General features: G+C 44.1%; 1 protein-coding gene across 1 annotated transcript in view; it reads left to right on the top strand.

Annotated features, from left to right (window-relative positions):
• LOC137341652 (F-box and leucine-rich repeat protein 13-like) overlaps positions 1-12,925 on the top strand; it is a 239,183-nt gene that overhangs the window by 34,364 nt on the left and 191,894 nt on the right. Inside the window, exon 4 of the mRNA XM_068004991.1 lies at positions 688-797. Within this exon, the coding sequence (XP_067861092.1) occupies positions 688-797 (110 nt within the window). The remainder of the gene's footprint in view (positions 1-687; positions 798-12,925) is intronic.

Genomic DNA, 12,925 nt, shown 5'->3' with positions numbered 1-12,925 from the left:
GAGGAGAGATTAAGTAGAATCGGCTATACTCTCTGCGGTTTAGAAGAATGAGAGGTGATCTCATTGAAACACATAAGATTCTAAGGGGGCTTGACAAAGTAGTTGCTGAGAGGTTGTTTCCCTTGGCTGCTTGAGTCTAGAACTAGGGGGCATAGTCTTAGGCTAAGGGGTCGCCATTTAGGACTGAGATGAGGAGAAATTTCTTCACTCAAAGGGTTGTGAATCTTTGGAATTCTCTACCCCAGAGGGCTGCGGATGTTGAGTCATAGAGTATATTCAAGACTGAGATAGATAGAAAGATTTTTGGATTCTAGTGGAATCGAGGGATATGGGGATCGGGCAGGAAAGTGGAGTTGAGGTCAAAGATCAGCTATGATCTTATTGAATGACGGAGCAGGCTCGTAGGGCAGTATGGCCTACTCCTGCTCCTATTTCTTATGTTCTTACGTTTGCTATCCATTCTGCTACTTGTCCCCTGACTCCACATGCTCTGACCTTAGTTATGAGTCTTTTATGCGGTACCTTATTGAAGGCCTTTTGAAAATCCAAATATATTACATCTATATGACGTTATACAATCATATGTTGTTTTGGGTCACATCATTTAAAGCATTTTACTATGTGGCAATCTTATTGCGGGTTGAAATATTACACAGTCTTATAATTTTGTAATTTATTTTTTTCTAGTGGCAAAGAAGCTCATACTGCATGTCAATGATACGGCTTTGTGCAAGAATATTTTAAGGCAGTGGAATATTGTGGCAAAAGAGATTAGAAAGACCCGAGAGTACTTTGAGGTAAATAATTGACTCAATTACAGCATGCATTTACAATGCATTTAAATAAGTATCCATCATATTTGCAAGTATTCAATGATACAAATTATTGTTTAAGTCTTCTAAACATGCACAATGTCCAGCACAACCAGAGCAAATTGAAAACCATGCAGTGAACACCATAACCTAGAAATTCAATCGTGCGGTGATTGCTTGTCGGGCGCTAGATGGACTCCTAAGCCTCCAATAAGGTAGGCAGGAAGCGAACGTTCATTACGAGCCAGCAGTGTACGGCCCGCCACACTGTTATAGGCAAGAGAAAAGGTGTCCAGGGCCCATGCCTGTTGTACAGGAAAACGTTGTTACATGTTATAGCAAGTAGCGTTTTTTAGTGAATCAAGGTCCCTAGTGTAGTTAACATTCTCTAAATTAAGAATAATTTAAAGGAGTAAACTCCTTAAAGGGAGTGGTAAGTAGTTTTTCTTTCCTTTTTATTCTCTTGACATTATAGTTGTTGTTAAGCTAACTTAAGGGTTAAGTCATGGCAGGAGATCCCAGAGCCGTGTCATGTTCCTCTTGTGGGAATTCAGGGATCCTTCCTGTGTCCCTGATTCCTTCACCTGCGGGAAGTGTGTCCAGCTGCAGCTACTGTTTGACCGCTTGACGGCTCTGGAGCTGCGGATGGACTTACTTTGGAGCATCCGCGATGCTGAGAAAGTCGTGGATAGCACGTTCAGTGAGTTGGTCACACCAAGGATCAACAAGGTCATCTATGTGCGGAACCACAAGAGATGGGTGAGATCCTGAATGAATATTTCACATCGGTATTTACGGTTGAGAAAGGCATGGATGTTAGGGAACTTGGGGAAATAAACAGTGATGTCTTGAGGAGTGTACGTATTACAGAGAGGGAGGTGCTGGAAGTCTTAACGCGCATCAAGGTAGATAAATCTCCGGGACCTGATGAAATGTATCCCAGGACGTTATGGGAGGTTAGGGAGGAAATTGCAGGTCCCCTAGCAAAGATATTTGAATCATCGACAGCTACAGGTGAGGTGCCTGAAGATTGGAGGGTAGCAAATGTTGTGCCTTTGTTTAAGAAGGGCGGCAGGGAAAATCCTGGGAGCTACAGACCGATGAGCCTGACATCTGTAGTGGGTAAGTTGTTAGAGGGTATTCTGAGGGACAGGATCTACAGGCATTTGGAGAGGCAGGGACTGATTAGGAACAGTCAGCATGGTTTTGTGAGAGGAAAATCATATCTCACGAATTTGATTGAGTTTTTTGAAGGGGTAACCAAGAAGATAGATGAGGGCTGTGCAGTAGACGTGGTCTACATGGACTTCAGCAAAGCCTTTGACAAGGTACCGCATGGTAGGTTGTTACATAAGGTTAAATCTCACGGGATCCAAGGTGAGGTAGCCAATTGGATACAAAATTGGCTTGACGACAGAAGACAGAGGGTGGTTGTAGAGGGTTGTTTTTCAAACTGGAGGCCTGTGACCAGCGGTGTGCCTCAAGGATCGGTGCTGGGTCCGCTGTTATTTGTTATTTATATTAATGATTTGGATGAGAATTTAGGAGGCATGGTTAGTAAGTTTGCAGATGACACCAAGATTGGTGGCATTGTGGACAGTGAAGAAGGTTATCTCGGATTGCAACGGGATCTTGATAAATTGGGCCAGTGGGCTGATGAATGGCAGATGGAGTTTAATTTAGATAAATGTGAGGTGATGCATTTTGGTAGATCGAATCGGGCCAGGACCTACTCCGTTAATGGTAGGGCATTGGGGAGAGTTATAGAACAAAGAGATCTAGGAGTACAGGTTCATAGCTCCTTGAAAGTGGAGTCACAGGTGGATAGGGTGGTGAAGAAGGCATTCGGCATGCTTGGTTTCATTGGTCAGAACATTGAATACAGGAGTTGGGATGTCTTGTTGAAGTTGTACAAGACATTAGTAAGGCCACACTTGGAATACTGTGTACAGTTCTGGTCACCCTATTATAGAAAGGATATTATTAAACTAGAAAGAGTGCAGAAAAGATTTACTAGGATGCTACTGGGACTTGATGGTTTGACTTATAGGGAGAGGTTAGACAGACTGGGACTTTTTTCCCTGGAGAGTAGGAGGTTAAGGGGTGATCTTATAGAAGTCTGTAAAATAATGAGGGGCATAGATAAGGTAGATAGTCAAAATCTTTTCCCAAAGGTAGGGGAGTCTATAACGAGGGGACATAGATTTAAGGTGAGAGGGGAGAGATACAAAAGGGTCCAGAGGGGCAATTTTTTCACTCAGAGGGTGGTGAGTGTCTGGAACGAGCTGCCAGAGGCAGTAGTAGAGGCGGGTACAATTTTGTCTTTTAAAAAGCATTTGGACAGTTACATGGGTAAGATGGGTATAGAGGGATATGGGCCAAGTGCAGGCAATTGGGACTAGCTTAGTGGTATAAACTGGGCGACATGGACATGTTGGGCCGAAGGGCCTGTTTCCATGTTGTAACTTCTATGATTCTATGATTCTATGATAACAGGCGGTCCTTAAAGGGTCACCACCAAAAAGGTAAGATTTAAAAATACACTTAACTGTATGTGAAGCCACGAAGAGCAGGAGTGCTCCTCCCTGGCCCACATTAAAACCATGTGGCCCGCTGCTGGCCCCCGCTTCCAACCTCCCCCCTACCACCACACCCCCCCACCCCCCCCATCATGACCTCAACCCACTCCGATCACTGCTGCCATCCTCCTTGATCATCGTCGCCACCCTCCCTCCCGATCCTGGCCACCACCACCATCCCTCCCATTCCCGCCCACTGATGCCCCTCTACAGCATGTAATGCAGTGTCCTGATCCACGAGTCCTCTTCTCCGGCGAGCTACCTGGGGATGCCCATTATGTGTTCCTAGCTCGCTGGTTCGATGAGGCACGAGGCCCAATATTACATATGCCTCGGGATTGTTCTCTGTGCCGCCCTTCACACCTGTCTTTGGGCACGCTTGAATTTCTAGGCCTATGACTTGACTTTACTTTCACTCATTTGGCCTGCAGCAAACTGCCAAGAAATAGCCTCAACTTTGCCTATTTGTAATGCCAACCTAATTTTACACCACCATATATGTTACTGTGTATTTGTGAGTGCAACTTATAAGTACCATCATTCATCTGGATATATAAAATGTATGAATACTAGAGTATCATCAGTGGCATTGCAAATGGATTAAAAAAGTGAGTATATATAAATAGTGTGCTCCTCACTCAAATACGTGAGAAATAAAATTGTGCTGCTCAAGTATCACAATTGGATCAATAAATCAGTGAATTTAATGTAGTTACGTTAATATATGTTAGATAAGACAGTTAGATAAATAAATCCATGCATTTTATCAGTCACTAATTAGAAATGGAATAGATGTGTATGAGAAGCACTCACAAATAATATGTGAAATTATGTATATAAATAGAATGTATATTATATAAAATGTACTAGTCGATCTTCATGGCATTGTACACAGGTAATCAAGACCAGTTTGTATTTTTGTGCGGGGATAGGAGATCTTCCCCAGGGTAGTGGGGGAGGAGTGAGATGGTTGATAGCTTGCTCAGTGGGGTGCGAGGGTGATGGGGGCCAAAAGCTTGTTCACAGTGTGTCCCATTTCATTTTCTGTCTAACTGAGTCAATTTTGGGTCCCCCATATCACACTATTTTATTTATGTGCGTCCATCCTTACTGGATTTGCTCACTTCATTTCACAGAAATCTGGGGAGCTGAAAACTTGCTCAGCATTGGGGACGAGTCAGGGACCTAAGAACTTGCTCCGTGGGAAACAGGAACAAAACGGGATCCAAAAAATTCCTCACCAGAGGGCACTGCCTTTGGCTCACTAAAAATCTATTTCGCACCATTTAATATTATTTGCTCCGTGCACGGCCGTCCTTACTGGACTTGCTATTTTGATTTCAAAGAAAGCCTTTTTGTTTCCAATTTTTACTCAATGGGTCAAGCAAGTTACGCTCACTAAAGCTGCTTTATTGTACTTACGGCCTCTATGGACATTTTTTGTCTGGTCACGTTCTCTTCCTGGTTTGTGAAGCATGTAACTAAAAGTAGATATACCCTCCTTTGATGCCAGTCCTGCAATAGAACCGCCAACTCTTCAGCGTCAAAGGGACCAGTGTTGTCCACATGTCTCCTCTGTGCCATTGTGAGCATGTAATCTACTTTTCTGCCAACACCACAATTTAATGACGAGTTGTAGCCCATTAAGAGTTGCTGCCTCATAGGATGTTACACTCCACAACCAACTGTGCTACAGGCCAAGTCTTTTTTTCATTCGTTCATGGGATGTGAGCGTCGCTGGCAAGGCCAGCATTTATTGCTCATCCCTAATTGCCCTTGAGAAGGTGGTGGTGAGCCGCCTTCTTGAACCGCTGCAGTCCGTGTGGTGAAGGTTCTCTCACAGTGCTGTTAGGTAGGGAGTTCCAGGATTTTGACCCAGTGACGATGAAGGAACGGCGATACATTTCCATGTCGGGATGGTGTGTGACTTGGAGGGGAACGTGCAGGTGGTGGTGTTCCCACGTGCCTGCTGCCCTTGTCCTTCTAGGTGGTAGAGGTCGCAGGTTTGGGAGGTGCTGCCGAAGAAGCCTTGGCGAGTTGCTGCAGTGCATCCTGTGGATGGTACACACTGTAGCCACAGTGCGCCGGTGGTGAAGGGAGTGAATGTTTAGGGTGGTGGATGGGGTGCCAATCAAGTGGGCTGCTTTGTCCTGGATGGTGTTGAGCTTCTTGAGTGTTGTTGGAGCTGCACTCATCCAGGCAAGTGGGGAGTAATTCCATCACACTCCTGACTTGTGCTTTGTAGATGGTGGAAAGGCCTTGGGGAGTCAGGAGGTGGGTCACTCGCCGCACAATACCCAGCCTCTGACCTGCTCTTGTAGCCACAATATTTATATGGCTGGTCCAATTAAGTTTCTGGTCAATGGTGACCTCCAGGATGTTGATGGTGGGGGATTCGGCGATGGTAATGCTGTTGAATGTCAAGGGGAGGTGGTTAGACTCTCTCTTGTTGGAGATGGTCATTGCCTGGCACTTGTCTGGCACGAATGTTACTTGCCATTTATCAGTCCAAGCCTGGATGTTGTCCAGATCTTGCTGCATGCGGGCACAGATTGCTTCATTATCTGAGGGGTTGCGAATGGAACTGAACACTGTGCAATCATCAGCGAACATCCCCATTTCTGACCTTATGATGGAAGGAAGGTCATTGATGAAGCAGCTGAAGATGGTTGGGCCTAGGACACTGCCCTGAGGAACTCTTGCAGCAATGTCCTGGGGCTGAGATGATTGGCCTCCAACAACCACTACCAACTTCCTTTGTGCTAGGTATGACTCCAGCCACTGGAGAGTTTTCCCCGATTCCCATTGACTTCAATTTTACTAGGGCTCCTTGGTGCCACACTCGGTCAAATGCTGCCTTGATGTCAAGGGCAGTCACTCTCACCTCACCTCTGGAATTCAGCTCTTTTGTCCCTGTTTGGACCAAGGCTGTAATGAGGTCTGGAGCCGAGTGGTCCTGGAGGAATCCAAACTGAGCATCGATGAGCACTTATTGGTAAGTGCCGCTTGATAGCACTGTTGACGACACCTTCCATCACTTTGCTGATGATTGAGAGTAGACTGATGGGGCGGCAATTGGCCGGATTGGATTTGTCCTGCTTTTTGTGGACAATACAAGCTTTTCATGTGTCAGTAGCCTAATCAAATTATGGGGAGGGACTCCTATTGGAAAGTATGGCATGGCCCACCCTCTGCAAACTGAACCATGGGCCAGCTTAATTATTTTCCTAAAATTGTAGCTTAAAGGTCAAACTGCAAATTATTGAGGCAGACTACCATGAATGTGTTTGACACAAGGCAGCAGAACTGCAGCCACAAGATATTATGTTGCTTTGTATGGCTTATGATTCTAGATTTTCCCAAATCTTCAAAATGATTTGCTTGGGTTATAATTCTCTGGCTATAACTTGTTCAGTGACCAGTTTGAGACTAGCATGAAGCAGCAGGCAAATCCAGAGATGGCCTGAAAGACTTACTCCGTGATTTGCAATATGGCAATATTTTATTTCCTATGATAATCTTATTGCCTATACTACACACCTCTGGAACTCTGCCTTTGACCCTTTTGTGAATTAATTGTCATTGCCCTGCACATCTCCAAAACTATTGATAAAGTTTGGAACTGTGCACTTTTAAATAGTTTATCACCTTCTACCAAATCTGTATGAATGTACAAATATATGAAAATGTCAGAAAGGAAAAAACCAGCTGGTCCATCTAGCCTGTCCCATACAGTTGTGATGCCTTATGCATCATGTCAAGAGACTCCTTACCCTGTAGGTGCCATGTAGACTCCTGGAAGAGGTGAAAGAACAGATAAAATACCCAAGGCCAATTGGGGGGAAAAATATCTGGAAAATTCATCTGTAATTCCTATAGTTGATCGAAACTTGTCCAGGAGACCACAATGACCATGACTTATACCATTTGGTACCTATCTCTTGTATGATGTGCTCTCTGCCCCATCCAGGAAGAGGTCCAGCTCTCTCTTGAAGGTATACAGTGAATTAGCACTCTCTGTATAAGCTGACAACTTGTTTTATCTGTCTACCCTTCTCTGGGAAAAGAAGACCCACATAACATATAACCTGTCTTTCAGATGAGGCCTAAACCAAGCCCCCGTCTACCCTCTCAGGTGAACGTAAAATATCCCATGGCACTATTCGAAGGAGAGCAGAGGAGTTCTCCAGGCTTCCTAGTCAATATTTATCTCTCAACCAACATCAATAAATTTGATTATCTGGTTATATATCTCATTGGCTGCAGCGTTTCCCTACATTACAACAGTAACTACACTTCAAAAATATTTCATTGGCTGTAAAGCACTTTGGGACTCCTGAGATCGTGAAAGGTGCCATATAAAAGCAAATCCTTTTCCCCCTGCATAACTTATACATGATCCTCTCCAACCTCTCGAATTGAAATAATTTGTCAGCGTGCACACAATCTAGACCCTTCATTATTTTCTCGACCTTAATCAAATCACCCCATAACCTACGCTTCTCTAAAGTAAAGTAAATGAATCCTAAAGCCTTGCAGACTGAATTCCCATCTTCTACAAACTGCTAAGAAAGTAGACGTTTACGTAAAACAGCTGGCCTGGGACTCTGGTTTTAGTTTTCAGTAGCGTTGTTCTTGAAGGTAACACACAAGAGAGGGAAGCGCCTCAAACAGTCGTCTTCTTTAAGTGGGGCAGAAACTGTGAAGGAGGAATTGGACAACGTTAAACAGGTTTGATGTCTAAAAGTAAATCACTAGGGAAGATGAGGAGGTGGCTGTAAAAACATGTAAGCTGCATTGCTTCTCTAACTTTGGAGAGTTGCATCGTTGCTTTTCAGCCTGTGGGGAACAAAATCAGCAGCCCTTTTGCTGCATTCCTGCTGTAACTCTGGTAAGAATGCACCAGAAGGTTGGAAATTAAGCTGGGACCTAGATACGCTTGGGTCCTGGCCTTGTACAGGAGTTCCTGTTCAGTCTTGTCGGGGGTGAAACCAACATCTGCCTCGGCCTGCCCAAACAAGGCCAGTGGCGTATGAGGGGGCGGGGACCCCAACGCCGGAAGTTCCTGTGTACCCCAGTCTCTCAGAGGAGCAGCGGATTATCAGGGGCCAGGACGTGGTCTGGACCCCCAAAGGTTCAGAGGGTGATTTTCTTTTTTACTTTAGTATTAGCCCCCTTAAAGTAGATGGCCTCATTGGTGGGTAGGCGCTCCAGTTGTGCCTCCAGTGGCGTGGGTGCCTTCCATTTGGCTGCAAATTAACAAATATCCCCCCCTGATCTGCGATCTTCTGCAGGGAGGTCCTAGGCAAGCACTTATACTGAGATGCACCTCCCGCTGATTCTCGGCCCCTCTATCTCTGCATATTTTAAATCGTTTGGGATCTGCTACATTGATATTGTAAAGGGATAAAGATCAATTATGATAATAAGAACATAAGAACATAAGAAATAGGAGCAGGAGTAGGCCAATCGGCCCCTCGAGCCGATAAGATCATGGCTGATCTGATCCTAACCTCAAATCTAAATTCATGTCCAATTTCCTGCCCGCTCCCCGTAACCCCTAATTCCCTTTACTTCTAGGAAACTGTCTATTTCTGTTTTAAATTTATTTAATGATGTAGCTTCCACAGCTTCCTGGGGCAGCAAATTCCACAGACCTACTACCCTCTGAGTGAAGAAGTTTCTCCTCATCTCAGTTTTGAAAGAGCAGCCCCTTATTCTAAGATTATGCCCCCTAGTTCTAGTTTCACCCATCCTTGGGAACATCCTTACCGCATCCACCCGATCAAGCCCCTTCACAATCTTATATGTTTCAATAAGATCGCCTGATGTTGGAATTATAGGCTGATTTCTTTGATTTTGATTAATAGCAAATATTTAACAGAAAGTGTGACTTCTAAGCTGCAGATGTTCATGGATAAGCTATATTACAACTAGGTTTTGTCAAACAACCTGATGCATTTTTGGCAAGTTTTAAAAATTATTAAGCGAACGATCTGAATGTTCCAGTTTCAGCCCACTCTTTGGATGCAAACAAAGCTTTCAACAGGATTGAATATAATTTTCTATTTATGTACCTGCTGACATGCTATAGAATAGAAGTGCTAGCTTCATGCATATTGCCTTGTTGTGGTGAATATGGCAATTTCTTAACCGACCTACTTCCTTTGGAACCCTTTGTTGCAGATTTATGCTTATTATCTGGCACTGAAGGAGCTGACTTCTTAGTTTACATCTAAAAGTTGGTATTTGGTGATCCATTAATTTTGACTGATAATATCCCTTGACCAACTGGTGATGGAAATGGACAATTATGAATTATTATCTAGATGTACAATTAATTGGTCAAAGTGATACCATAATAATCTCTTTTAAGTGAACTGCAGATATGTTTCCACTAGCACTGTTTTTGCAGAAACTTCAGTATCAAGGGTCATGGCATTGATCCTCAGGCTGAAAAACAATCCTTTCCAGGTTTGTTTTGTTCAAGTGCATTTCTGACCAGGATCTAATACTGGGCCCAATTATACTCTTCCAATTATGGAAAGTGATCTTTCTGACCACTATTATTCAATTCTAATAGCTGTGCACTGATCCTGACGGATCTGCATCTCAACCTCAAGGATTGCAAAAATAAGCTAGCTCAGAATGCTCAATTTATATTGCATTGCAAAACAATGTAGAATTATTCCCATGAAAAGAACAATAATTGAGCATTCAAAAAGCACAGTTACCAAATTACCCTTTGTGCCGCAAACTTATAGCCTAGGCTTCTTGCTCAGCTGCTGTGACTACAGAAGTACAGTGAGCAGGCGCTTCTCCCCACCCGACAATTTATTCCTACCTCCGACCATATACGGTGGCCTATGGCTGCCCAAAATCCCATTCCTGCCGGCCGGCCAGGTTGTGATTTTTGCTGGGTTTGGGCGGGAGTCCGACCCCCGAAATGAAAATGAGGCTCAGGAGTTAAAATTTTCCAGGCCTCCTGCCGGTGACTTCATGGGGGTTTCCTTCCCGCCCCAGCCCCCAGATGCCGCACTCTCGAGCTAAAATTGGGGCTTACCTCCTTGAAAGAGATGGGAGCCTACTAAATGGTTAGCTGCTGGATGATGATTATGGACTGAAACCATGACTTATGACTCTTACATTTTTACAATCTCACAACACTGGTGCAACAAGCTCATCCAAAACTCTAATGCCCGTATCCTAAGTCACAACAAATCCCATTCACTCGTCACCCCTGGCTCCCGGTCCACCAACGCCTCAATTTTAAAATTCTCATCCTGGTGTTTTAAATTCCTCCAACTCTGGCCATTTGTGCTTCTGCCACTTCCTTTGCCCCACCATTGGTGGCAGTGCCTTCACCGTCTAGGCCCTAAGCTCTAAAATTCCCTCTCCATCTCGCTCTCCTCCTTTAATATATTCCTTAAAACCTATCTCTGACCTAGCTTTTGGTCACCTGCCCTAATGTCTCCTTCTTTGGCTTGGAGCCAATTTTTGTCTGATTACACTCTTATGATGCGCCTTGGGATGTTTTATTATGTTTAAGGCACTATATAAATGCAAGATTTTATTGTTGTTGTCCCTTGGTAATATCATATGCAGACATGGTGTCAGCTTCTACATAGAAGTAATGCCACCCAGCTCTACCTTTGCACCACCTCTCTCAACCCTTCCACTGCCTCTGTGCTTTCAGACTGTGTGTCTGAAATCCAGTCTTAGATGAGCCATAATTTCTTTCAGCTAAACATTGTGAAGATCAAAGTCATTGTCTTTGATCCTCACCTAAAGCTCTGTGTCCTCACGATTGATTCCATCCCCATTCCCAGGCATTGTCTCAGATTGAACCAGACTATACAGCTTTGACATCCTGTTCAACCATGAGCTGAGCCTCCAATCCGTATCCCCTCCATCACAAAGGCCACCTACTTCTACCACTATATCACCACCTGTCTGTGCCCCTACCCGAAACCCTCATACATGCCTTTGTTACCTCTGGACTCCATTATTCCAGTGCTCTTCTAGCTGGCTTCCCATCCTCCACTCTCAACAAACTTCAGCTTATCCAAAACTCTGCTGCCCATACCTTATCCCACACACGGTCCTGCCCCTGACCTCATTGATTTACATTGGCTCCCTGTCCCCCAATGCTTCAAATTAAAAATTCTCATCCTTGTGTTTAAATGCCATTGCTCCTCCCTATCTCTGTAACCTCCTCCAGCCTCACAAACCCCTACCAAACTCTCTGTTCCTCTGAATCCAGCCACTTGTGTATCTCCCCCCTCCCTTTGCCCCACCATTGGCAGTTGTGACTTCAGCCATCTAGGCCTCATGCTCTGAAGTTCCCTCACTAAACTCCTCCACCTCTCCATCTCCTCCTTTAATACCCTCCTTAAAATGCACCTCTTTGACCAAGATTTTAGTCACTTCTCCCAATCTTTCCTTTGGCTCTGCATCGATTTTTTCCTTGTGACTCTGTGAAGTGCCTTCAGACACTTTTCTATGTTAAAGGTGCTATAGAAATGCAAGTTGTTGTACAGCAACTAGAAGAGCTACAAAACAAGTCTTTGACATGCTCAAGCAAATATTTGCTGATATATGTATAGTTTATTATAAATATTGTTTGAATACATTTGATTATGAATTGATTCAAATATATGTAATTCATTGAAAACCACAGATAACAATATTTAGTGGAATTATACTTATATTTAATAAAAACTGTCAGTGTGTGATGAACCATATTTATTTTATTTATTGGCATGTTCGATTCCTACCTGTCCTAGTGTAGTCAGTACATCTGCTGCAATGTCTTTTCCTCCATGCCTGCATAGCCACCTCTGGCATGTCCCAAGGTTCCATCCTTGGACCCCTCTTGTTCCTCATCTACATACTGCCTCCTTGCAACATTAAATAGGGGTCAGCATCCATGTGTATGCTGATGGCACCCAGTTTTATCTTTACGCCATCGCCCTCGACTCTGTTGTGTTGTCTGACTGGCTGCTTGATATCAAGTTATAAATGAGATAGAACCTCATCCAGCTAAACCGTGGCGAGACAGAAGCCATCTTGTTCATTTCCTGCCAGAAGCACCATATCTTAGCCCCCTTTTCCAGCTTCATACACAGAACCAGATTGCTTGTACCTCATGCTCTTCTGACTCTCCTTTACTTTGCTTCTCCCCACTTTCTGCTCCCACAAAGGTGTGTGTGTGTATGTCCTTGCACTCTGGAATCCTCTTCCTAAAGCCCTCCATCTTGCTAAATCTCTTCCCACCTTCAAAAATATCCCCAAAACTTCAGTCATGTTTTTGAACACCTCCCCATCTCTTCTCCCAATTTTTATTTGGTGTCTGATCTTTGCTTTATAAAGAGGATTTTGCTATTTTAAGGGCACTGTGTAAGCACAAGTTGTGTATCTACATGTGAAGGCTATGCGGTCCTTCTTACTGTTTCTGCTTCTAACCCCGTAGCCATCCCTATTGTTAACAAAATTAGCATGCTGGAGTTTCCACTGCTTCATGCTAGCGACAGT

Source organism: Heptranchias perlo, chromosome 24 (assembly GCF_035084215.1).
Source record: "Heptranchias perlo isolate sHepPer1 chromosome 24, sHepPer1.hap1, whole genome shotgun sequence".
Classification (NCBI taxonomy): Eukaryota; Metazoa; Chordata; class Chondrichthyes; order Hexanchiformes; family Hexanchidae; genus Heptranchias; species Heptranchias perlo.
This window is presented reverse-complemented; position numbering and strand designations above follow the sequence as displayed.